The 27,074-nt window shown below is 39.1% G+C and overlaps 2 protein-coding genes across 2 annotated transcripts in view; one reads left to right on the top strand and one right to left on the bottom strand.

The window, feature by feature from the left end:
• The window catches only part of smarcad1a (SNF2 related chromatin remodeling ATPase with DExD box 1a), a 37,193-nt gene extending 23,108 nt beyond the window's left edge, over positions 1 to 14,085 (top strand). Inside the window, exons 10-23 of the mRNA XM_015340429.2 lie at positions 1,338 to 1,428; positions 2,834 to 2,933; positions 3,370 to 3,429; positions 6,135 to 6,210; positions 7,162 to 7,297; positions 7,547 to 7,678; positions 8,273 to 8,368; positions 8,835 to 8,952; positions 10,073 to 10,188; positions 10,968 to 11,156; positions 11,526 to 11,644; positions 12,201 to 12,383; positions 12,477 to 12,586; positions 13,702 to 14,085. Of these exons, the coding sequence (XP_015195915.1) occupies positions 1,338 to 1,428; positions 2,834 to 2,933; positions 3,370 to 3,429; positions 6,135 to 6,210; positions 7,162 to 7,297; positions 7,547 to 7,678; positions 8,273 to 8,368; positions 8,835 to 8,952; positions 10,073 to 10,188; positions 10,968 to 11,156; positions 11,526 to 11,644; positions 12,201 to 12,383; positions 12,477 to 12,586; positions 13,702 to 13,763 (1,588 nt within the window). The 3' untranslated portion in view covers positions 13,764 to 14,085. The remainder of the gene's footprint in view (positions 1 to 1,337; positions 1,429 to 2,833; positions 2,934 to 3,369; positions 3,430 to 6,134; positions 6,211 to 7,161; positions 7,298 to 7,546; positions 7,679 to 8,272; positions 8,369 to 8,834; positions 8,953 to 10,072; positions 10,189 to 10,967; positions 11,157 to 11,525; positions 11,645 to 12,200; positions 12,384 to 12,476; positions 12,587 to 13,701) is intronic.
• A 1,442-nt stretch (positions 14,086 to 15,527) lies between these two features.
• LOC102686400 (hematopoietic prostaglandin D synthase) lies at positions 15,528 to 26,356 on the bottom strand. The gene is made up of 6 exons (XM_006627308.3): positions 26,287 to 26,356; positions 24,158 to 24,297; positions 21,600 to 21,692; positions 18,628 to 18,737; positions 16,925 to 17,023; positions 15,528 to 15,854 (listed from the first exon to the last, which is right to left on the bottom strand). Exons 2-6 carry the CDS (start codon positions 24,288 to 24,290, stop codon positions 15,690 to 15,692), a joined length of 600 nt encoding a protein of 199 aa, XP_006627371.1. The 5' UTR covers positions 24,291 to 24,297; positions 26,287 to 26,356; the 3' UTR covers positions 15,528 to 15,689.
• Positions 26,357 to 27,074: the final 718 nt, after the last annotated feature.

The following is a 27,074-nucleotide window of genomic DNA, read 5'->3' as shown; positions in this document are numbered from 1 at the left end:
CACTTTGATTTATACTAGCATAATTTGTGAGGAGGGTGGATGTTATTTTATGTCTTTTGGCAAGTGGTACATGCAAATAAGCTCCAGTAATTTGACAGTACTTTTGATGCAATCCATTTGATTTGAAAGAAACATTAAGGACAGATGTTTTAAAGGAGATCCACCCATGAAGGAATTATTTGCCAATATAGCTCTTCTTCATTTTGTTAGAGATGTTCAGGCATCACTATAAAAGCTGTAGGTTTATGAAGGTGTCTACTGATGGTCATGGCTTATCTTTGATGGACTGAGTTTGGCTGCAGTGTTTTGCCCTGAATACAAGCAGCAAGCATGGAGACTTAGTCCAGCATCCTATACACTGATGGCACGAAGGCATAGTGCTCTTCATAAGCAAAGTGTATCCTTTCTATATCATTCTTTCTTAATTTTCAGCAGGAATGATATTCAACAGGTTAAATGAATGCTGCTGAAATGCTGTAGGAAAAATGTGGCACAGCACTTGCATCATAAATCCAGTCACATTTTAATAGATTATTAGCTTTTTAAAAACAAGTGCCAAATGTGCAGAGTTTTTATAATTGTATAATTAAAATAACTGTTTAGATTAATTGAGTTTAGTTGCTTTATTTTATATTTCCCTTTTGGGTTTATGGGTAGTAAAATAATCTTCAGCGTTAAAATCAATCTTTTTGTATGGGAATACCTAGTAGGAATATTATCCTTCTACACTCCTATATGTTAAGGAAATAACTGGTGAGCTTATTATCAGATTAAATAAAAAGTTTTAAGTATTTGTCCATTTAGGGTGAATGAGCTATACTACTATTGCATCTCAGTGACTGTAGAAAAGTAAGAGCTGCATGGAACCTCACAGTTGATCACCCCTGCTGTGGCTTGTCCCTCACAATCCATTCATCAGCCTAGTTTTTCTTCTTCGCTGAATTTTGAGATCTGTTGGGAATTGGACCTCCTCCAACTACCGTTTCTACATCCTCCTATAGCATCTTCAGCTTCGGAATGAATGTGCCAAACAATGGAAGCACCTGAGCTGGCACATTTGCAGGCCCTCCCTCAATCAACTAGCACCCGTCTGAGCGATCAGAATCTTTATAATTGTAAAAGGAATTTAAATACTTGCCCAGAAGACAAAAATGTTTCGGTCAGACTTAGAATACTGTTTACAACCTGACAGAAATGTGTATTAAAGCCGGAAATCCAATCAATCATGAGGGTGATTATGATGCATTTATTTTTCTCTACTTTTCCAGTGGCCAGCACTCTTCCAGTGAACACATTACTTAATGTTTGACTTACTTATTCATTTTTTCTTCTTTCAGGATGCAGCTGAAACCTTACCAGCTTATTGGGTTAAACTGGCTAGTTTTGCTTCATAAAAACAAGTTGAGCGGCATTTTAGCTGATGAAATGGTAAGCTGACAAATTGTCTGAAATTGTCTCAACAGCATGAAGGGCTTGTGTTGGCGCGTAAGCCGTGTTTAGATAGGTCTACATTTAGGATTGTACCGTGCTTTTAAGTACCATGGTTAAACAATGGTACTGTGGTATACATTAAAGATATAATTAGAGACGCTCTGGTAGCGTCTCTGGTATAAATGAAAGATATTCGATTTGGTAGCTATGTCAGCACGCATTGGCTGCAGAGGAACAAGTAAAGGTTACTTATACACTACAAAATAGGAAGAAGGAACACAACGTTTCTGCTGTTTAGTCTTCAGGTGTGCAATTATTAAAAGCTTGTTAGACAAGTGCTGAAGAAACCAGTCATTATCCATTATGATCCTAATTGGGAGCTTTAGAGTTTGATTGGGGACTTTATATTAGAATTAACCAGATGCCTATACTCTTCTACATGTCTGTGTTGCTACCTTTGTCTTGTAAAAAATGGCAACGTAAGTACAAGAGCAATATTTTGTGTTAACACATGAGGTGATCTCTTAATGGTATCTGAATTATTTTATCTTTTGTATTTCTGTCAGTTTTGGATGCACTTTTCGTTAACAAAAGTTGGGTCTCCTTTTGTAGTCGAATGAGCAAACAGGCACTGCTTTTCAGATTGTGCCAGATACATGACTGACACTCTGGCCTGCTCAGTTACCACAAGTCTGTCTGCCATCTGCTGTTTCAGCTTAGTAGGTGGGGTGCACTGCTGCACAGATGGCGCACGGTCAAAGGGTGTTTGCCTGCAAATGCATATTATTCCAAAAGTTTGATCCATACATTGAAGGAAGAAATTATAGATGCCTCTCCGCATGAGCTTGAAGAAAATAGATTGCATCTCATGTAAATAAGTGAAGAGTAAAGTGGGCAGTTTATTAGCATCCCAATAGTAAACAGCTATCTATAATCAAGAAAAGTCCCTGAGCTTTGCACAGGCATGTATGTTTGTTCCTTTAAAATGAAAAGAATGTGCAGAAGATTGTTCCGTGCTCTGTGGTTATCGGTATATTGCTTTATCCTGTTGCCTTGAGTTTCTGCTTCGGTTCTCCCCTGCTGGAATTTCCCTGCCTCAGCAGTTATGCTCTCCATGATCTGCCGGGCTGCCTGTAGGAACAAGACCAGCATTACACATCGACAAACATGTTTTCCTCACGTCAAATAGAAATGCACCTGGGGGGTGTTTAAGTGAAAATATTACTGTACTTCGAAGACGCAGTAAACCACATTAGTTCTTACTGACCTTTGTTGATTGTACATTATCTGGTTGTATGTTTTCACTTCTCCTTATTTGGTGACCTCCCTCTCGTTCATTGGAATTTAATACTATATGCTTCTGGAAATCAGGCCCTGTAACAGTTTTCCAAACTTGTTGTAGGGCTTGGGGAAGACTGTTCAGGCAATATCCTTTTTGGCAAACTTGTATGAGGAGGGAGACCATGGACCACATCTCATTACTGTTCCTTCTTCTACCTTAGGTAAGAAATACCTGCAAGCTTCTCTGTTCCCATTAGGCATATCTGAATCGCTACTGCTCAAATACAGCACTACTCTAGCAGGGCGTTCAGCACCTGTTCAGGATATAGAGAATGAAAATGGGAAACAATTTGCTATTTCAAATTAAAATAATGAGAAAAGCAAAAATGTGTTGTAGACATGTTTAGCAATCATCTGTTTTAATCCACAGTGCATGATATAGTGTCGCTTTTTAAGGAACTCTACTCTCTGTTTACAGTACAGATTATTTTTCTGTGTAAGCTGCCATGGAACTCATAGCATTTCACTGATCCTGCCTAACTTGAAACTATTGTGATTCTACACAATTTCAAAATTAAAAATAAACATTTTTTCTTAAATGGGTACCTGATGAGCATATCCTTTTAAAAATGTAACTCTGCATTTCCTTCTGTCCAGATAACTGGGTGCGAGAGCTGAAACAGTGGTGTCCTGCCCTCAAAGTTCTGGTCTACTACGGTGAGACAAAGGGCCTTGTAATTTCCTGTTAGATAACCAGACCTACACCTTGATTCTTTCAGCATTTCTGAAGAAGAACTCCAGGAAACATGGTTTTAGAGAAGTGCCCTGCTGTTTTCATGGTCTGTTGACATGGGTAATGAAATCAGCAGTACTGGCACTGCAACTTTCTTGGTCAGTTCTCTGCCAGCGTTACACCTCCTCACGTCCAAATAGAAAGGTCACGATTCTCTGGGAAAGAGATATGCAGCATGTAGTGTTTAATCATTGAATTTCTAGACGGCTTTAACCTGTTCTCTGTCCTGCCACAAATAACTGCAACACTTGGCGAAGCAATAGTTTATTCAGGACTCAATTAGGAACGCACACCCTTCCAAGTGAACAGACATCATGATAGAAGGAGCATAACACACTTCATTGTTTTCACATAGGAAGGATGCGCATTTGTGTGCAGGTAATTTTGTGATTTGCAAGCTCACTAATTGAGATAAAACAACACTGTAGATCTGCCCCTTTAACAGACTGCATTATGGTGCAGAGGTGTAGTGTTTTGAGAGTGTTTCTTGGCCTCAGTATTTCACAGAAAAAACGTAACAGTTTTATTGCATATGCAGTAATCGGAACCACTACTGATCAATGCATTTTACTGCCAGTGGTAAACAATTGCTTTTCGCAAATGGAATTTATGTACGTAAATGCCCATATTCCATAAACAGTGCAAAAACTGTATTAATCTACATAGAGAGAGTATGCAATTTACACCAAAGGAAAACATTTTCAAAAATAACATTTCTGTTCCTTAAATTCCTTGAAATGTCGCACTTTCTTTGCTTAAAGAAATTAATAATGTGTTGCAAAAATGAGAGTATTTCACGTCAGCCGTCAACAAAAGTCTACAACAAACCACAAAATACAGGCTTGGCAGTTGGAAACAAAAAATTAAGTATTTCATGCATTTACATGTAGACTTAATTTGCCTTTTAAGTAAGTAAAGCTGAATATTAATAGGAAGATTTACACTGTGTATCAGCTTATATACCTTTGTTGCAGTAAATGGAAGACAGGCTTCCTTCCTTTAAGTTCATTGGGTGTATAGATGCTGAAATTGAAAAGGCAAATAAAAAAGCATTTCTGTTGAAATAAGTCACCTGCATCATCTACAGTCTTTAACAAGGGCTTAGAAGAATGTGTAGAAACAGATCAGGTTCAGAAAGCCTGGAAACAAATCTGCAGGATGTCCTGCCTATGAGGCACTGACAAAGCCAGTATTTGAACCTGGAACCTCCTGGTAGCAGACGGCCTTAACCACTGCTCTGCCTAAAACTAAAATATATTTTAGGGCATTTAAGAGTGCTAGTAGACAAAGTATTTTAAGTAGGTTTATTTCTACTTAGTTGTATTGTATTGTAGTGTAGTTTGTGTCAATTATTTGTACATTTAAACAATTGTCTTATCACTCATTAAAGCCAAAAAACAATGCCTTGCTGACCCACTGAAATAATTATGTAAACATGTTAACAGTTTTTGGTTTAGCAGTGTGCATCTGCCTCAATTAAATGGAAATAAAGGAGTACATAAAAGCCCATATTGAGAATTCTTAGTGCAAAAATTTAAACTTGGCTGCATAAGTCCTTTTCTCAAACAAATTGATTTGATGACAAATTGATGACAGTACCTGTTTCTCCTAAATAATGTGTTTTTGAGTCAGATCTTCATTGGTTGGAATTGGAAATTGAGTCCCATTCCAACATTCAGATAATGTACTGTAAATGGATGCTTCTTTGTCCAGAAACCAGAAAGAGCATTTCTGCTTTGCTACTGTTTTTGCTGTAGCTGTATTTGAAAGGCACCCTGACTTTGTTGCTTAAAGCAAAATCCTGCCCCTTCTGAATGTCACAAGGAAATTGAAGGCTTGTTTTGCAGTTGTCTCTTTTGTAACTGAGTAGTAATTTATGATAAGTTTAAAGGAATCACAAAGTAATTGGCTTGCCTTAAGGGAGAGACAGCTGCTGGTGTTGGCAAGGGTCTGTAATAGTGAACTGTTAAATGTTTCACACCTCCACTCTGTGAAAGAGGATTGTGCAGTTTTCTATTAACACTGACAACCCTGTATTTATAGCAGATCTTATCATACCTTTTTATTAATTAAACTCAACACCTTAGAAGAAACAATGAATTTGAACTAAAACACTTATTTCTTGAGTAACTTTGAATGTCGTTTTACACCACTTGTGGTTTGGCTTTTGCCCTGATATGAACAAGCTTTTGTAAAACTATAGTACAGTACAGTATGTAGTTCCTGAGATACTATAGATCCTTAGTCAGTATCACTGGAGCCATAAAATCAACATTTTCATTTTCTTGTGGTCTGTGATCCACTGTAAAGTGATTTATGATCCTTTCAGCTGAACAGTGCTATGAAGATGCAATCAATTATTTTTTATTTAAAGGTATAACAAATTTGCTTGTCCAGTTCTTATAGACACACAATAATCAACAGCAGTTTTATTTCGTGGATTAAGTTGTTGGGGGGAGGTTCTTATATTACACATCTCAATTTTGAAATAGTTCATTTCTAGTACAGATTAAACCATTGTCTGGTGTAAGTACTACTTTATTTGTGTTCTTGGTTTTAATTGTCCTGTTTTTGTCTGAGTTGTCCAGAAAGCACAAACTAATTCTCAGGCTTGTGATTGTTGCTGCAGGGTCAGTGGAAGACCGCCGGTATCTCAGGCACGATATCCTTAATAAGGAAGTAGACTTCAATATCATTGTCTCTACGTGAGTACAAGCAAGCTGCATTTCTGTTAAATTGACACCTCCCTATTAGGATTTATTATGATAAAAAAATCGTAATTATTCAATATTTTAATACATGGAATTATCTTCCCTTTTGAGTTATTCTTCAATTTTGCATTATACTCTCCCTTGCATAACGAGTTACATTGCTTGCAGATGCTGTGGCTCATTGCTGTTTGTAGCATTGCTTTGGGGCCATCTAGTGCTGAGAAGGAAAACTGCACAGAGCCACAAAGTAGGCTGGCTTTCTTTATAGGAATCCCAAAATTAATAGCTAGCAACTTCCTTGATGATGTATATTATTTTTTCCTGTGTCATAGTTCTGGTGTCTTTAATAATGTTCTTGAACTGATATGAAGTTTTATCTGTGCATCAACTTCCAATTGATGTGAAACAGTGTCCTAAAGGGTGCTGAGTGTTACCAGACGTTGGTTCTGAATTCTTGATGACTGATTTAATGCCGAACTTAGCTTTCAGTGCACTTTTGAATTTATAAGCCACATGGAACTATCCCCCTTTTTGTGAGTTATTTTTCTTTTCAAATAGCCTTTTTTTGCATCGTTTTCATACTTAAATTTCAAAGCCCTGCTATTATTGAAATGAATATTACCAATAAATGAGAAGTTGTCTAAATTAAATGCCTGCACTATTAATTTCATCTGTCTTTGTCAGGCACTGCATAATGCATATGATTTTCAGCATTGTAACTGTCTGCATCTGGCCCTGTATTTTACTGACAGTCATGTGATGTGTTTCTGTATGCTGTGCTGGGGTTCTGTCATAAGTGGCTCTCTGTTTCTGCTCTTTTTAAAGTGACAAGACCCAGTTCTTTATTAAATGTAAGCGCACCTGGTGCTTGGTGAACAGGCCATCAACCAGACTGTATAAGGTGTTATCCAACACATAGCTAAATTTCTGTTTGACTGTATGCAGGTACAATCTCACAATCAGCAACGCAGATGACCGGAGTCTGTTCAGGCGCTTGAAACTGCAGAGTGCCATCTTTGATGAGGGCCACATGTTGAAAAATATGAACTCTCTGCGATACAAGCATCTCATGACCATAAATGTAAGCACTGTTCTCGAAGGAGGAGAAGGGGTTTATCATTACTATGGTCACATTTTCAGTCCTGGCAATTCTTTTACACAGCAGTGAATAGGCCATTCTCTTTCTTCGTCTCGACAGACAGATGTACTTTCTGTCGCACATGAGCAAAGCCAGATGCATTGTGATGTTTGTGTGTTTTTTAAAAGTGTATTTGCTTGATCCTTCTTCAGTGCCTCACACCTGTACCTGTGTTGTCCCTTTTTGGCGCAGGCCAAGTACCGTCTACTGCTGACAGGCACACCCCTGCAAAACAATCTGCTGGAGCTCATGTCACTGCTTAACTTCGTCATGCCCCACATGTTCTCCAGCAGCACCAGTGAGATCTCCAGGATGTTCTCCATGGTATGTGGGGCAGTGCCGGCCGCTGTCCAAGAATGGCTTGAGTTAATTGAATCACAAATCGGCTTTGATTGGAAAAGTGAGCAGGTTTTGTGCGCCAAGTCTTGGCCTCCAGTTTTTTTTTTTTTATGGTTGTCTTTTCTTCTTTGCTTCTTTGTTTTCTTTTCTCCTTGCTGTGGTCTGCTTTCTCTTCTTGTAAGAGTTCAGAAGCTTTCTAACATGTTTGTTTGTTTTCTGTGTGTTCACACAAGGGAGAAGCTGAGGTAATCTTTTAGTAACTCGTAGCAGGGTAATCATGATGATGTCCTGTATTGTGTGTGTGGGAGAGAGAAATAGTGTCTGTTTAATGGTTTGGGCAGAGTCGAACCTGAGGGCATGTAAAGACCTCTGGAGGTGCAGTGCTGTATTGTAATATTAGAAAAAAACAAGGCATGAAATCAAGTCATGAAAATGCAAAGACCTGTTGATTTACTGTTTTTCATTACCTGTCGTGACACTGGTTTATGAGTTAAACATTTTAATCTCTTAATTATGGTACAGCAAAAGGTTTCTCATGAGAGGCTTTACAGCATTGAAATTGTTTTTTTTCTTTCTTAGAAATCTTTTGAGGAGCAGAGCACTTTTGAGCGGGAGAGGATAGCTCATGCCAAACAGATAATGAAGCCGTTCATACTGAGAAGGGTTAAGAATGAGGTACAGTGGAGCCAACTGTTTCTTGGCACCGTTTGTCTGTCATGTGAAAGAAGGCAAATTCTGAGGTCTGGAGTTTTGCCAGGACTCGGTTTATACTGCTCTGCCTTGACAAACATGGTCGAAAATAGCAAAATGCATTTGTGCAGTTCACTAAAAATCTGTTCCATTAAGGACAATGAAGTTACTGAAGAGAACTGAAGGTGTATTCTATCTTCTGCAAATAAGGATAGATTGCCTGAAGAGCTGCATATATTGACGTAGCAATTTCTGGTCTTTGTAATAAATCTTAAGTAGCTACAGTATTTGAAAAACAAAATGAGATTGTCCAGATGAAAACCTGTATTGAAATGTATTGACTACACATATAACAGTTTCAAGAATTTGTACAAAAAAAAAAGGATATACTCTATGTACCCTGCAGAGGAGCAGTGTTTGGATGGGTAAGTGCCCTGTTTTATTCCTACAGGTCTTAAAACAGCTTCCATCCAAAGAAGAAAAGATTGAGTTCTGTGCAATGACTGAGAAGCAAGGGAAGTTATATTCTGCTCTTTTTGAGAAGCTGAAGCGATCTGTAAATGGAGAAAGTGAGTTTCAGCAGTGCTGATATGATACTTGGTAATTACTGCTGGTTCAGAAAGATGTGTTATCTGGCCTTGAGGCCACAGTCCAGTGGGGTCAGATAGGTCTTTCTAATTTTGCATGCTAATCGTGCAGGCCAACGATTTTTAATTTCAATGCAAACATCTGAACATATTGAGTGTGCAGTTAGATCAGCAGTCTGCTACTGAGTGGAGATCAGATGAATCCGCAATCAATTAGACTGGTATTTTCCCAGCATATAAGGATGTAATCACCAGCATATGACCAACAGCTCATGGTAAACTTAAAACCAAAAATTGGGTCCAAAATAAAAAGGTAGATAGCGAAGAGGAATATAGCAGCCAAAAAGGAGAGCGTGCATTACAGCTTTACAGCCAATCTTCACTAATCCTCTGTGATACAACAAAATTGATCAGGTATTGGTAGTGGTCCTTCTTTTTGGCATGTATTTTATAACTACACCTCTTACTTTCAGTTACTACACTTTGCATCTTCACTAATCTGCAGATCCCAGATTAGCAATATACGTTTATTGCTCTCTGTAAATAGGATGCTTTTATATCATCCAGTCTTTTTCAGTAACCTGTTTTTTGGCCGGGGCCTAACCCAACAGTTAGTATCCTAGTTATTTTAAAGTAATTTTGGGATTGTCATGTTCTACACATACCTCAGTTTTGGCAAAACTGTAAACTCTGCTTTAGGGATTGACAAATCACCCGACTTAGTGGACAAGATGTAATGTGCTAAGGACTTGTTTTGTAATCCACACAGTTTTAGTTTTATTAACTGGGAAATGGAATTGAACAAGATTAACAGTGCATCACGTTACAAAAAATAAACACCAAAAACTGAATTGTAAATTCTAGGGAAGTGAAGTATTTTCCCAAAATAAATTTCGATTTGGGGAGACTCAGCATTGTTACTCTCTTTTTGGTGAGAAGTCAGAACTCTTTAAATGTGTAATAAACAGTTTACTGTGAAGGAGGTTTTACTACAGTATATTTTCCCTTCTAAGACAATAGGACATAATGTACATTAGGAGGAAAAGCCAGGAGGAGGATGTGATTTGCTTGGCATTGTGAAGAGCTGCATTTATCTTTCCAGAGAAGGAGCTCTGCAATGTCATGATGCAGCTCAGAAAGATGGCAAACCACCCTTTATTGCATCGCCAGTACTACACAGAAGACAAACTCCGGCAGATGTCAAAGCTTATGCTAAAGGTAAATAGCATTGATTTTATGTTTGTCTTGCTTTCATATTGACCTTCTGTGTTGTATTTTGTATTTATAGTTTTGAATTGCTTAAAGGGGTCACTTCTTTGATTATCCCTTTTCTGAAAAGCAGCAGTTTTCAGGGTAGAATACAAATGCTTTTTAAAGGTTTTTGACTGTGTTCCCTTTTAAGGGAAGCAGTGTTCTTGCAATCTGGATTAACATCTTCAAAATCGGAAGAGACTGAGCTAAAACACAAATCTGATTTTTTTTCTCCTTGGTCTTTCTGAGTCGGTAAGCATTCTTGATCATGAAAGTGAAACCACAACTTATTTTCTGATTAATATTGATTAATATTTGTTCAATTTAACAATGACATGAAATGGTTAATGATATTTTGTACCACTAATTCAAACACAACTCTACCCAATGCTACCCAACACTCTGATGCTTTAGGAGCAAGACATTTGTGGTTGGGATTTAAAGTAAAAAGCTTTTGTAAAAACAATTTTCCAATATCTAAAATTAAACTAATTGTATCAAACGCCTTGCTAATGTATTTGCTTTCAGTTAAATTATCATTAATTCCACTAGCAAATATATACATAATACAGTAACAAAACACTTTGTGATGTGTGCAACAAAATATATTTGTTCATTACCCTAGCACATCACCTTGATGATCCTTTGATCATGAAAGCATTTGCAGAAAATAACGACTGATCATCGAAGGCAAAATAAAACGCCAAAAATTTCACATATTAACCCTAGTCTTGCTTGTTTCATAGGAACCAACTCATCACGATGCTAATCCTGACCTCATCTTTGAAGACATGGAGGTCATGTCAGACTTTGAGCTCCATAACCTCTGCAAACAGTACAAGAGCCTCTGTAAATTCCAGCTGGATACAAACATCCTTCTGAATTCTGGAAAGTTCCAAGTACTTGAGGATATACTTGCTAAAATCAAAGTGAAGGCAAGTTAGACACTTGTATATCTTTACAGTATTTTCTCTTGTGTGACTTACTTTAAAGGGGAATAAAGTATTGCTAGATTGAAACCTTTTTCCACATTACCCTTTTTCTAAATATTAAAGTAGAAGTGCTTGAAAATGTATGCGTTAAATTGTTTCAGCTATTTTGACAAAGACACTTGAGCTTTCACTATTTTTTGACTGTTTTTAAACGCAGTACACCACACTTGAAGTTTTCTTGCAGACAAAGCAATAAATAAGGAAACCTCTGGGTTTTTCAACCTAGCACTGGTGGATTTAACAATGCAGAGAAGCACATTTTAAAAATGTAAAGCCTTTTTTTGAGTTAATTAACCCTGTTCTTTCACATAGGGCGACAGAGTTGTCTTGTTCAGCCAGTTCACCATGATGCTGGACATTGTGGAAGTTCTGCTCAAGCACTTGAATCTCAGATATGTGAGATTAGATGGCTCAACTCCTATGGCTGACAGGTTTGTATTGTTGTACTTTTACATACAGTATATATAGTCCTGATTTTGTGTCAACATACCAGGTAATACAAATGTCATGATTTATTATTCCACAGTCTACTTGGGTCTCCTAATCTGTTTTTCATTTTGTCACAAGAATAGTCTGGTTGTCCATTCTATATTCTTGTTCTGTTGAATGATTAATTATCTTCCTTTAAGTACTTTGCAAAACTGTATAACTACAACAGTGTTGTAGGGGAGCAGCATAGTGGTGCGGAAGATACATACTGCCTCACAGCTGCAGGATTTTTTCCAGGTGGTACTGGTTCCTCCCATCTCCCAGTCTCTATCTTCATGAACACAGGATCCTAGAGCTGTGAGGCTGTGCTGAATGATGAGGACTGTTTTTTCAGAGCCCCCTGTCATTAACCATTGTAGTTGAGGAAAGGTTTGGGTGAAGCAGTTCCAGTACTGTGAGAAACCAGGAGTCTGTGAAGAATGCAGATTTCCCTCAAGTTCGGATCTGAAACAGCTGCTCCTTTTCATGGGGCTGATGGTGCTGCTTTTTGTACTGCAGGATCCACCTCATCGACGACTTCAACACGGACACGGACATCTTTGTGTTCCTCCTGTCCACTAAGGCGGGAGGGCTGGGCATCAACCTGACGTCCGCCAACGTCGTGGTTCTGCACGACATCGACTGCAACCCTTACAATGACAAGCAGGCAGAGGACCGCTGCCACCGCGTGGGGCAGACCAAGTGAGAGCACAGAGCAGCCAGCCCCACACCTTTTACTCCCATCACTGACCGTAGTTGAAAACAGATCTTCAAACTGTTTTGTTTTTTTTTCAGGACGGTGCAAGTAATAAAGCTGATCAGCAAAGACACGATTGAGGACTGCATGTTGAAAGTCAGCCAGAAAAAGCTGAAGCTTGAACAAGACATGACCGCAGCAGTAGAAGGTACTTGGTTTATTATGGTGTGCAGCTGTGCATAGCCACAATTACGTCACATCAGCATGTAGGTTCAGAGTGATGTGTTGGCAGATAGACTGTAAATCCACTGATACAAATCGTAGCAACTGCACTGAGCAGATAGTTTCAGGTTCAATGAAAAAAGATACTGTTACCCCCATCAGGCTGATAATTAGGAAAAGGAAACAAAAATTGACAGATTATGACCCCTAAAATAATCTCTGTTCACTCCACCCATTTCCACTCTTAAGTCTTTTCTCACAGAAAAGCCTTTAATTTTGACGTTTTGAGAGGCAGTGGAGGGAGATTAAATAAAACTTTTTACTGTTTCCTTAAGTGCAATAAAATGTATTCCACATCGGATCTAGTTTTTTATGTTGTGTACCAACACAACACACTGCCTAGTAAAAATGAACTCTTGAAAACTAGCATGTAATTTAACCAAGAATAGGATTTACCGAGTGTCCATTTTCAGTAAACGTCTATGCAGCTTGGATGAAAAGGAGTTTACTGGAAAACAAAACAATTGTTGCTGTAGAACATGTATGAACAATTTAAAAGGAAAGTTGGGTTTATTACTGACTGTGATCTTATGATTAACAAACTATCAAAGTTTCATGCAAAAGCACCATCAGAAAGCACAGTCCAGTTCATCTTCTACTGCCATGATTCATAAGCAGCATTTGTTAATGGTCCTGTTAAATGTTTTTCTTTGTACTTCATATCTTCTGGAAGCTGTCGATAAAGAAAGTAGGGTCTAGTGTCAGTTGTACATAATTGCTATATAACTATGTGGAGGGGTAAGCACTTTACACTTAATAACTGAAAAATAAAAATGGACACAATTGAGGTTAAGTTTATTTTGTGGATCAAGAAAATATATTTAGTAATTAGGAAATAAGCTGCTGGTATGTTAACTATATATAATATATGTATAGAATATAATGAACAATATGCTTTTAAGAAGTGTTAAGTTTTCATTTCAGCCATCAGTAAAGACAAGATGCCTCAGTATTGTGCTTTGTGGTAGTATTTATGGAGGGTATACTAGTCTTTCATTTCTGCCTGAGTGTAACATCTTAAACACTTTCGTCTTTTAACAGGGGAAGAGGGTATCATTCCTGAAGACATGGCTTCATTATTAAAAGCCACACTTGGGCTTTGAAATCTTCCTTTTAGGATTTGGAAAACCTGTAAAAGTGATTTGAAGAGGACATCCAACACGCATTGTACTTGAAGCACTTGACTGAATTTACCTCCTTGTCTGACACTTTCTATGAATACTGTTCTGTATACCAGTAGATAAAGCTGCTTTTCTAAATACTTTCCTGTACTGGCATTACTGGAAGAATGGTCAGCACAGGACAGTTGTTTTATAATGTAAAATTAAACATTGTTTTCAGTGCCTTATGTGTTTTCACTGAATTTTTTGTTGGTTGTTGTTGCTACAGTGTTTAAAGAGAAGTCAATAAAAGGATTCTGCCTTACATGTACTAAAAGTAGTTTTTTATAAAAGAAACTCATTTGTAACTTTACTGTACTATTCAAAGCCTTATGCTGTAACATTGTAAAGTTCCACTTTACAGTGTTACAGCATAAGGCTTTGAATAGTCCAGTAAAGTTACAAATGAGTAATACAGAGTATGTATTACTCTGTAATACAGAGTGTAGTGTTGTGTGCAGGATAGGCTAAAGAATTTCATGCCATTGCAGGACCCAGTGATCTAATCATTGTGAGGGTGTTGGCTCTATTTAATTGAGGAGCAGAAAATGGCTTGGGGGTTTTCCTTCAGTAACATTTTTTGAACTTTTAACCTTGAAGCTGAAATTCTTAAGACTAAAATCTAAGCAAAATTCTAAGAAAAGACCACTGCTCCATTTATGTGAAATTTTTGGAGAATATAAAACAGTAACATTAACATTTTGGGGGTATTTGATTTACTGTAATTGAAAGTTGATTTAGCATGAAAATCCTAGTGTACATTCAGTATATTTTAATGACTGTCACACTACAAGTCACTCTCCTCACTGTCTAAATTTCAGAGGAGAGTGATGCTCTGAGCCCTCTTATACCTTGAAATAGAACATTGTTAATACTTACACAGTTGAGATGTTAGTTTTAGGCTAAAACCTAAAACTACAGATTCATATAATCTATTATGGATAGTCCCCCCCCCCCCCAATTTTCCCTGTTGTTGTGCTTGGTTGTATATTGGTCTCCAGAACCACTTTTCTGACTGACCATAATTTGCATAAATGTTGTATCCTCTTCCTGGTGGGGCAGCTACTGTTCTTGGTCTGAAACATCTGACTGGCAGACAAAACAGGTACATCTTCTGGATTTTCTTAATAACCCATTAGTGGAGTCGCTGAAGTCAACAGCCTTTATATTAGATGCCCAGAAAACTGAATTCCTCCTTGTTGATGTGGTTCTGAATTGTATCTCCTATAGTACTCGTGGGCAGGTAGTGATGTGCTTCTACTGCAGTGTATGCCCATACTGTTTTGTAGCTAGTCTGCTCTACATCAAATTTAAGCTCATGTTAAAAGCAAATTTAGATTTTGTGGGGTGGTGGATGCTTTGATTTACTCTACCCGAGCCTTTGGTGTCTATATGTCTGAAAATCAAATAGCAAGGGCCTGAAAAAAAAACAAAAAATGTGTTGGTCCTCAGAAGATCCTTGACCTGGGCCCTTGACACCCAAGAGTCAGGAGTTTGACTTTTAAGCTATCTGCGATTTCAGTTATTAAGAAGTACTGCATTAGTTCGCATTTTCCATTCATTTTAAATCACATTAATTTAGCTTGGGGCAGTCTATTGGACACATTTCATGACATTCAAAGTAACACCTTGCAACAGCTGGGAGAATTAAGAAAGTAAGGATTAATTCATTGCTTATTTTCCTTGAAGTCACGTAATGGCACAGGATCTATGTGAATACCCCTAAAATAACCATTTTATTATGACATTTGGTTATATCAGAAGCACATCAAAAAGGGCAAAGCATTTTGACATTTCAAGTCTGATACAATCATCTTACTGAATGTGCAGGACTTAATGCCATTGATTTAGTACTCTGTGGAGAGTTGCTTAAAATGTTGTGCATGGCCTTTGTTTGAGCCATTCGGTGATTTGAGGGATGTTTTCTACTCGGTCTTTCAGAGCTTGGAGTCTGGGGTTTCTGTCTGCAAAGCCTTTCCTCAGAACATTAAAAGTTGTGAAACAGATGTCCCAGTAGAAGTCTGCCCAGGTAACCTGAAATAAAGATAAAAAAAAAATTCATGTAATATCTGTTAAACAGTTACTAATGAGGCAATTCAGCCCATCCCCTCTGCTTGATAGTTTTCTAATGTTAGTAAAAGCTTCTGTATCCTGAATTATCAGAAATAGGTGCGTACTTGGGAGTTGTTCGTGTCTGTTGTCAATTGTGAGATATTCATTATCAGGTGATTGTTTCAGCATCTAGTATGTTAGTTAACATCAAGATGAGCCTTGGGCAGTAACAAGATGGAAAACACCTGATTTCAAAGAAAGTTATGCTCAATGAGTCTCATGTGCCAACGCATACGTAGACCACACCTTACCACTAGATGGCAGTGTATTACTAAAGAGCCATCATCTGTCCACGGGATTTCTGCCAGTACAGTACTTAACCTTCAAAAATTTAAATCACTTTCATTTGTAGAATTAGATTCTTCTTGCTGTAGGATCAAGTGCATCACGCAACTGTTTCAGTAACCTCTTTGTCCACTATTGGATTACGATGGACTGGAGGCAACCACAGATCACAAGACAGGAAATGCAAAACATTTAGCTCCCCAGTTCAAATACTTTTTGCCATTTTTAAACATGCATAAAATGAACAGGGTGCACTTTGAAGTTAAGGAACTTTTGCTTATATACTTGTAAACACAGGTAACTCTTTCATCAGTTCCTAATCATTTAAAAAGAAGCCATCCCAGATTGTTTGATATTTGTAAAAAGAAAAATTAGAGGTTTATCACTTTAACTCTGTCCTTCCTTTTTTTTAAAAAAAGGAACATTTTCTAAAACAAAACTAGTGCTTTGCCAAATGCCACAAAAACAGACATTATATGCACAAGTAAATGTCTGTTATTGATGTGAAATAAACCATCTACTGATGCAAAGGTCTCTTTGCATTGCTTCATTACAGATTAGCCAGCTGTTCAGACTGACAGATGCAGAGTCAGAGGCTGTAAGGCTCCTTGTTACCTGTAAGAATTGTAAGTTGACTTTGAACTTTAAAATTCCATTAAAGGGCAGCGTTCATAATTACTCCCAGCCATAAAGAAATGCTCACTTACTGAGTTTCCTACAAACCACTGCTTGTCTCCCAGCAGTAATTCTAAGTTCTGGAGCAATATTGGAGCTTGGTTGTTGAAGAGATCATCAATCATCTTTTTCTGTAAAAGATAAGAAAAAGAATTAGGCATCACTAAGTGCTAGATAGCTTGTCTATACCAGGACAAAATATTATTTTGGAGCCACAGAGGTAATGGCCCCATCTTTTATGTGTCCTGAAGACTGGAATCTTTCACTGAACCCAGTTTGCCATGCTTCAGTGGTCTGAAGTGTAGAAGAAGCTTAACAACCGACATCACACGTTCAGGTACTAACACTGCAACACCATCTACACCTCACTGCCATGCTGTTCGGGCTGGGAAAACTTAAAGTTTCAATCAGAGTGTGGTCTGTAAAAAATGTTCCATTAATAGTTTAAGATGTTCACACACAGCACCTATTTTTTGGAAAAAAGAGAATTATGTATGCCCTCCTTCCCTGTTATTATTTGTAGGGATCTCTTCACTGCTTGGGTTCCCAGCATGAGAAAAGCCTTTCTGCACTTTGAGTGCCAAGGGAAATCCTACAATGCATTAGGAACCAAAGATGTATTTATGGTCTTCTTCAGCAAGACAAAGGCTCAATTGTCAATTGTGATTGCAGGGCTTTGCTGGAGAAAGATGCATAGATTTTTGTTCTTGATTTCCTTGCATATTTTTTTGCTGTGACTTTAAGTTGCATTTGCATTAATAACAAGAATGGAACAGAAGAATTGAATGTTGCTCTGTCTAAATATAAAAGAATCTGACTGATAAACCATTTTTAAATCAATTTGCACACATACAATGTATAAAGTACCTACAGTGTAGCCAGCAGCCGTATCACCCTGCAACTCAACTGGCAATCCACTGAAGCGGACCAGGCTCATACCTTCTGAGTACCTGGAGGGGAGACCTCCTGTGAAAAACTAAGGTTGCTGATGGAAGAGGTTAGTGGGGCCAGCAGGGGGCGCTCACCCTGCAGTCTATGTGGGTCCTAATGCCCCAGTATAGTGACTGGGGACACTATACTATAAACAGTCGCCGTCCTTTGGATGAGGCGTAAAACCGAGGTCCTGACTCGGTGTGGTCCTGAGATTTTTAATGGTGTTTCTCGAAAAGAAAAAGGCCTCCTAATAATCCCCATTACTCTGGTCTCCTCCCCAGTGATAGCCGATGTGTGGTGAGCGTTCTGGCGCACAATGGCTGCCATCGCATCATCCAGGTAGGGCTGCACATTGGTGGTGAAGGGGATCTCCATTACCTGTAAAGCGCTTTGATTGGAGTGTCCAGAAAAGCGCCTTATAAGTGTAAGTAATGATTATTATTAATTAAGCGGCTGCCCTGAGAGTCAGCTATGCTGCAGCTTTCAGAGAGACACAGCAGCTTCCTCCTCAGAAGCTGAGACCATGAGGCTTGGATTTGTGTGGAGAACATGTCTGATAGCTCTTTCGCAAAGAATTCAGTGAAAGAACTACCATTTGTATTGCTTAAGCAAGAGTAATAGCAGTTTTTAGCAAGAGCTATGGTTTCAGATATGATTCATCATTGGTCTGTTTTTTTCTTTTTTTTCCTCATCTGGGTTATCAGAGCACAGAAGCTCCTCTTACAATAACTTGCATCAACCAGGCTGCTACACAGTTATGCAGAAAGGGTCCTGGACATGTGAGAGTAATAAAATGGCTTACTTTCAGGGCTTCATCTTCCTCATTCCATGGGATGAGCACTGTGAAGTCATTCAGAGTGTCCACTATTGCATCTGTCTGTGCCTCTTCCAGTCGACTTTTACCAGTCAGACCTGCAAAAAAAGAACAGTCAGTTCAACCACCCATAGTGAGTTCAAACATAACATCTAACAAATGGTTCCATTACAAAGGAGTAATTGGAAACAGTGAATTTCACTGGCATTCTATACAAGTTTGGTCCCAACAAAATTGCTTGCCTTATTGAGATTCCATTTTATGGATTTGAAACAGAGTGCAAAGGAATACAAGTCACATCGCTGCCCTCTGAAAAAAAAACCTCACACATTGCAAAGGACAGGCCTCTGGGCAGCCTGGGTCAGTGTGGCCTCTGGGAAGGTGAAGGCCTGCTGGTCACATGCATGCTGTCGGCTCCGTCACAAAGCTTTAGCCTTGTCATGCGTTTTGTCCATCGCTTTTAACACAGATACTCTGATTGCACTCCTCTTTTCTGTGCTCTGCTACAGTATATTCAAGTAGAATACTTCCAGTGAGCCAACTCCATATTAAACTCCTACTGTATATGTTACTCTTTTCTACCTCTAGAACTTTGAATGCAGTCTGGCTGTGTGTTGAGAGACTTTGTCTTGCTGAAAATCGAACCCTATTTTCCTCAAGGTGTTGCTTGACATGGGATGATTCTATTAATTGCATTTGCACCTTCTGATCTTATCTCCTGTTTGCAACCTCAGAATCTTTGCTGTACCAATTTCCAGTTTTCACTGCAGGAACTGATAATAAAGATCCCAGAGTACTTCATATTAGAAACTGAATTTTGTTGCCAGCAATGATTGATTTATTAAAATAACTGAGATGGTAATGAATCTGTACAGAAATGATAGTATCGATAGCATTCTAAGAATGGTTTCTAAAGTGTTCTAATTCCGAATGTTTGATGCGACTTTTTTTTCACAATTACAAAGCTTATCTTTTACTCTTCCAACAAAATCTAACTTGTTTTAATGAGAAGAAAAGTATTTGCAAAAGGTTGTTCTGTTAATAAAAATATCATAGGCAAAAATGTATCTGGACATAACTGATGTTCTGTCAGCTTATGGCTGCTGTTAGCATTCTGTGCAAAACAAGTCCGCATCATATCTCATTGTAGTTCAAGTCAAGATAGAGGATAATCACCTCTGGGGCCCATCTGTCAGGAACATGATAAATTAGATTGCGAAAAGACTTGTGATTCAATGGAGTTCTGATACAATCAGAAATTAGTAAGAAGAATAGCACAGATACCAAGAAAAATGCATACAGTACTCCAGTGCTCAAAATTAGATAGATCCTGATTTCAGTTAGCGATTAAAGTATTTATGACAGCTGGAACACCTCCATCTTGTATGTTGTAACTTTCCAGTCACTTTCAATTACTGTTAAACCCATTGCTTCGAATTACATGTATGAAAATTCTGGCCAGCTGACTCTCGTACAGCAAATAGCACACTGAAATTTGTTTTCTTCAAAATTATCGCCTAGTAATTTGCAAAGAGATTAACACTTTTAGAAAAGTTCTCATTTTCTTCTAAGTACAGCAGTTGTTACAGCGGAATGATACAGTATGATGTTTTAGTTCATATTCCAAGGCCTTTCCAATTCAAAAGTGTGGGCAAGTTCACTTGAAAGGGCAACGTCAGTGTATTTATGTCTTTGCATCTCAAATCGCTTGTTTATATGTTGGGGATTTCCATATACTGAAGTGAAGATATTCCTGTGACTTCTGAAATGCTCATTTTCACACAGAAGGCTCACAGTGCGAAGGAGGCGAGATGAAAGAGTAGCGCAGCCCCCCGTTCTGCTTCGCAGATTTCACAGGTATGTCATGGCTACAGGAAGCACAACGCGCAAAAGGTCACAGCACTAACACCTGTCTGCTTGTGTCCGAGTCAAAATGGGGACATGTTCGTACCCCTTGGCTTCTGCAGTTTCACAGAAGATTCAAGGTTTCCAAGACCAAGGCTGAGACAGTCTCTGCTCAAATATCTTATTTTTTTGTTGAATCTCAAATCGATGTGCTTTGAATAGTGGCACCAGCTAAAGTGTTTCAAATTGATTTTCCTTCTAATTGTTTCAAAAGATTTTTTAGTATCTGTTTTCTGGATTAAGTTATTTGTGCACAAGAGCTACTGTTTTTATAATTAATTATAAAGGTTGTTAAAAATTTTGAAAAAAAATAACCATGGTTTTAAAATGCAGTTCTTGTGCTTCACCATGACTAGAAGGATGTAGGGGGGTTCACTAATGACTACAGTACTATACATCTGAATTAGTGACAGATCTTACCGATACCTACTGTATTAGTCATGCATCGAAATGTTTTAGCTCTGGTCTCCTGTTTGTATGACTGTTTATAGGAAAAAGGATATACAAGATAGGACTTTCTCTTTTCACCTCAGTTTGAATAGTAAACCCGTCTTTTTCCTTGACAAGTTACTTGAAGAATAGCCCTCTTCCAATACTAACATCTTTAACCTGCTTATATTAATACTATTTTAGCATAAAACCTGGCGATGGTGTTCTACTCCTAAATTACATAATTTTTGGACATTTGCTCTCGGCAATAATCATTTGGTATTCCACCACATGGCAGGATAACTTGTTCCCGACTTCCACAACCCTTTGGGTAAGGAAGTGGTTCCCACTTGTCTTTTGTTTGCCTCACTGTTCATTCTACTGGGTTTTGAATAATTGTGTCCTGTCCCCTCATAGTCCTCTCAGTCCAAGACTAAAAAGCACTAAAATACAGTATGTCTTGGTGATCTTTCCTGGGCTGATTCCAGAGCTCAAACTGTTAATATTTAAAAGGGTATTCATAGTTATCTGAGTACTGTTGTCCTGCCACACACGAACATACACACAATAAGAAGTGGTCTGGACAGACATTAGAAATATCGACCCACCCCTTGTCCTTTACCAACCTGCATCCCTAGCAAAATATCTTGCAATTGCGAGGCTCTGATTAATCAGGGTTCCATCCACTTCCATCACAGGGAGCTTTCCACATGGAATAGCTGGAAGAAGAAAGAGGGAAAAACAAGACTCAACCTTCCTACCCATCAAACACATTTGGTTGGTATTTCTTCATTGATGAAAAACCAAAATGTCTAGCAGGATCTCAATGAAAGGCCTTTGTGTGGGCGGTTGCCATTTAGGCTGATGTTCACTCTTGTTGGATTTTAAGAACTTTTAAGTCCATTAAATCTTTTGTTTTGTTTTGAGGAAACATGGCAGTCCTAGTTATCTGCATCTACAACAGTACATTATGAACCAGTATCAGGATCTACTCCTGTAACTCATTGATTGATGTATCTATTTTCAATTATCTTTCATTTCTGGTGTCTGATTTTGCTTTTGTTGATTTGTTCATTTCTAACATTTTCTTGTCTTTTTTTAGGAGATGTTTCTTGCAGAAAGAAATACACTAGACTCAGCATACCATACATTGATATAGAAAAGGAGCTGCTATAAAATGAGACCGGCCTTATTGAACAGACTGCTCAGAGGAACCAGAAGTCACACAAGATGGATCGACGGACCTCTAAACTGACTTACTGCCATAAGGTACTGTCCTTGTCTTCAGCATGTACTATACATCTCAACTGCTGCAAAACCCTGCTTCTGATGTCTTCAGAAAGTAGCAATGCCACACCTGTAGTGCTTGCTAATGCTCAGGCTCCATTTGTCTGGACAGGACCTCCCAGTGGCCAGCACGATGCTAACACATGGGAACCCTGTAGCCCGAGATCCAAAATTCTTCTCGTTGTACTCAAAGATAAATTAGATACCACACTTCTTTACAGAAGCACTCTGTTTAACAAAACCATCTCAGGATTTAGGATGGTAGGGAACAAAGATTGTTCGATTTAATTTAACTATTTATTCTCCTAATAAGTATATATTGAAGGTTGATGGGTTTTTTTGCCGTTTTTAATAATTCTCTTTGTGTTAAGAAAAACTGCTTTTCTCAAAGAAGTCATCTTTTATCTTTGATTCAACTAAAGTTCTTAAGCTTCCTTTTAAAATTAAAATTATACTATGAAGCTATATTGGATTTGTTTAGACGTAAAGCAAGGTTTGTTTTTACAACATCTGTGATGTTACAACATCTCTCTTTAGCTCACGGGGCTAGGTCGCTGCAGAGAGACGCGGAAGTCCCGGGTTCGAGCCTCCAGTCGGGACGGGGCCGACCAGATGCGGCAAGGGCGCCCGCCTGAGCCCCCGTTGCGTTACATTGGTGTCAGAGTGGGATGGGATAGCCCTTTGCCGGGGACGGCGATTTAAGCGGGGGAGAGTGTAACGCTTACAGCCGACAAGCACTGTGTGTAAGAGCCGGCGTACCAGAGCGGGTGACGTCACCGCCCTTCCCTGTGATAGCAGGACCACAGCTACTGGGCTGTGGAGAGATCTCTCTTTAGCTCGCGGGGCTGGGTCACTGTAGAGAGACGCGGAAGTCCCGGGTTCGAGCCCCGGACGGTGCAGGGGCCGACCGGATGCGGCAAGGGCGCCCGCCTGAGCCCCCGTTGCGTTACATTGGTGTCAGAAGTGGGGTGGGATAGCCCTTCGCCGGGGACGGCGATTTAAGCGGGGGAGAGTGTAACGCTTACGGCCGACAAGCACTGTGTGTAAGAGCCGGCGTACCAGAGCGGGCGACGTCACTGCCCTTCCCTGTGATAGCAGGACCACAGCTACTGGGCTGTGGAGAGATCTCTCTTTAGCTCACGGGGCTAGGTCGCTGCAGAGAGACGCGGAAGTCCCCGGGTTCGAGCCTCCAGTCGGGAAGGGGCCGACCAGATGCGGCAAGGGCGCCCGCCTGAGCCCCCGTTGCGTTACAATATTTATAATTATGAATCCTATATTAATAATAATCATTTATTTGACCACTAAGAATATATTCTCATGTACAATGATGACTAGTATCCTCTTATATAACAGGGTATTACATGAGAACAGCATCTTGCTCAAGGAGACAACAGCAGAGCTCCATCTGGGAGTCAAACCTACAGCCTGCAACCCACCAACATTGCTTCACATTTGAGATGATAAGGTGGTATAAAGAGTTCCCAGCTACCTGTGCAGAGTTTAAATTGTGCTTTATGGATTTTTGCAATTGAAATGTGTTTGGCAGAGTTTATCTTGCATGTGTGGTGCTCGGATATTGTCTTCAAGAAAACTTTAACCCTCAACAATCAAAACATTATAGTAGTTATTGACAATGTGCTCCCTCTCCATAAACAAAATGAAACCAAGATTAACTGCAAGCTTAATTCATTGATAATGTCATTTCACATTAACTAAATCCTTACCAGCACATAAATTGAATTGTTCTAAATGAAGACAAACTAGTTGACAAAACAATGCAGCCTGCTAACATAACTTCTAATGTAAATTTCTGTGAAACTGCATTGTAAGGAGTTTCAGAGTAATGCATTCCTGCGATATATTAATGCAAGTAAAACACAGAGCGCAAGCTACTCACAGGGCTTGATGGAAGGCCAGTTATGCCATTCTATTCTGATGTCTTCGTAGGGGATCCCTGCATAGGCCAATATGAAGCGGGTCAGCTCAGCTCTCCCTCTCATGTTAAAGTAAGTGAGCTTGTAGGAAGCCATGCTTCTCCTAAAACCAATGAATAAGACACAGATCTCCACTATATATCAAAGACTGCATACTTTGCTCTATAGTGCGTGAATTAATGTGACGAAAAGCTCAAGAAACAGAGGAGGAAACTGGTTTTCCCAAGAAACACACACTTAACTAAAGTAAGATCAACGATCCATGCTTATGAACAAATGAGCAAATCTTTCAGAGGCCTGAGGGCTCATAACTGAAACCATCAGTGCGAAAGATTTTCATGATGCTTAAGAAATGCAAGGCAGGGCATGCCAAATACTACAATTATCTTATACTTATGTTTGTGCTGAAAAAATAATGTACAGAATTAGACAAATACAGTTACTGTATGGGATTACTATGTGTTATTTCCAACTTTATAGAGTATAATAAATATTGTTTAATTTGCCCTATTAATAACATTTTAAAAAGTTTCACATTTTTTGTTGGCTTCCTACTTGACAAATTCTAAAATGATACAAGCCGAAAACATTAGATTTAATAGGTAGTGAACTATCACTTCTGCTGACATAGCGAATAAGATTGTCTGGTGTCTGAAGGAAAGTTTCTAAAGAGGAAGGTTACTGTACACAGCACCCTCTGGTCAATAAATAACTTAGCAGCGCATCTCTTGTTGAATCATCTGAGAGTTTAAGGGAGGTGCAGGGTTTCCCTGCTCTTGGAAATGGCCCAGGCATCACGCCACTTTAAAGGCAGGGAGAGCCAAACAGCAGAAAGGACAAAGATGGGAGCAATTTCCCCTCCCAGTTTATCTGGTTCTGTTTCTCCACAGTCAGTAATGCTAACCTCTATGCTACCACACTGCCTTTTCACATGTGAGAATTAGCTTTGAAATGAAGCAGGCAATGGTCAGGGCTCTGGAAAGCTGTGGGTTCACACCCCAAGTGGAGCAGTGTTGTACCCTGGAGCAAGACACCGCACCCAGACATGCACAGCAGTACTGACGGGCACATGAGGAAGTCGCTGTGGATTAAGGGGCAAGGTGGATTAATCATGTGCATGTGTTGCACGAAAGCAAAAGTGTGCCTGAAGGAGCAAAGAGAAACAACTGAGGCATGATTGTTTGGAATGTAAGCAAATAGCAAGCTATTCACACGTCATCGGCTTGAGAAATCTTGGCAGTGTAATTAAATTAGTAGCACGTTGGGCGAGTTTTCTGGATGATTTAAACCTCAGAACTACTAGAATCTACCAGTGTGCCTTTGCCTCGAGGCCCCAGAGAGACCCCCCCCCCCCCACCATGAGGCAATAGAAGAGAAGGGCAGTGATAAAGGCCACCCTCTCACTCCTACAGTACTGCTGTAAGGAGCCTGAGTGGGGCCAACCCCACATATGTATGTACTGGTGGGATGGCAGAGAAACAGAAACATGCAGTAGAAACAGGGAAAGCAGGAGCTGGATGCCTAAAGCCACCTGAAATAGAGTCAGGATGAATCAAGGAAGCACCTGAGCTGTATCTGGCACCTGTCAGCACCCTTGAAACCTTCACAGCCCTGGTACCCTGGCCTGGGAGCACAGATATGACCACAGCAGTGAGTTTCAAGAACAGTGGCCTGTGCCGGAACAATAAAGCTATCCACTACTGTATGATGCAATGATGTAATTTGGAGGATTTTTTTTAATCTTTCCATTCCAATCTATTGTCCCAAAGATTCACTATCCTCCAAAAATTATAGAATGCTTGCAGGTGTACCAAGCAGCAACATTGTTGCTAGTTTCCCTTTGCAGTCATTTGTAACCCAGAATTCAAATGCATAGAAAGTTTGATTATATAGATATTTTTCTAACTTAAGTCACAAATCTCAGACCTATGTTCCTGATCAAAATGTAACAGAATTAAGACAATATCAAGGTAGTAAATGGGTTATAAACCACAAGGTAAGAAAAACATAGACTACAAGACAATATCATTAAATATATTTCATGAGGTGTTTTTTTCTTTTGCTGAAAGGTTGAAAAAGAGTGTTGACTTACAGATTCTGTATGCGGTTTCGTTGAGGTTTTGTTCCTCCTTTTAACTGAAGAAATACAGAAGTAGCCAGCTGCTTTTATAAGATGCCAAAGTCTTATCTCTGATGACACAACCTACATTTGAAGCATAAGGTGTCACGACAGCCCACAATCAGAATCCAACCATATGCCACCCTCGTAAGCAACCCCGAATTTTACCCAATCAGACTCCAGCTCTTTCCAATTCCAACTAACGCCATCGCAGTAACTAATCAGCCAACCAGACCTTTCTTTCATCACCCTCCCCACTTTGCCCTCAACACTCAGTAGTGGTTTTCATCTAGTTGAGCTTCCCTTCTCACTTTTGAGTTTCTTGTGATTTACCTTACTCCTGAATCTGTCTTTGACGAAGGTCTTTGATCTACCATTAATAGAGGCTCAGTAATCTATTACACTACAAGCCAGATGCATTTTAGTACCCTGTGCAGTGACTGACAGTAAAAAGGGGTACAGGAGTAGAACTTCTACTAGAACATTTTCTAGAAGGAAAATCTGAGTGTATTTATCTGAATTGTAGATCCTATGGAAGCCAGTTTCCACCAGGGAGTAAAGAAAAAGCACGCTATGCTATCTCGAAGTTTTGACTTTATATCTCAAAGTTATGACTTTGTCATAATTACGACTTCATATCTCGCAATTGCGTCTTTATCTAGCAATTACAACTTTTGTCTCATAATTTTGACTTTTTATCTCGAATTTGCGACTTCGAAATAGCCTACATTTAATTGTCCTTTTGTTCTATTCATAACTCA

The sequence above is a fragment of the Lepisosteus oculatus genome, chromosome 3 (assembly GCF_040954835.1).
Source record: "Lepisosteus oculatus isolate fLepOcu1 chromosome 3, fLepOcu1.hap2, whole genome shotgun sequence".
Lineage (NCBI taxonomy): Eukaryota > Metazoa > Chordata > Actinopteri > Semionotiformes > Lepisosteidae > Lepisosteus > Lepisosteus oculatus.
The sequence above is the reverse complement of the archived record's forward strand: the minus strand, read 5'-3'. Positions and strand labels throughout refer to the sequence as shown.

Bases quoted from the DNA above. Each gene is read 5' to 3' on its own strand.
- LOC102686400 (XM_006627308.3), bottom strand. From the start codon at position 24,290: ATGGCTTCCTACAAGCTCACTTACTTTAACATGAGAGGGAGAGCTGAG. The intron at 18,738-21,599 runs GTTGGTAAAGGA...CTTTTTTTGCAG, and splicing joins ATATTTTGCTAGGGATGCAG to GTCTGACTGGTAAAAGTCGA. The intron at 15,855-16,924 runs GTAAGTGAGCAT...TCTTTATTTCAG, and splicing joins AGTGGTTTGTAGGAAACTCA to GTTACCTGGGCAGACTTCTA.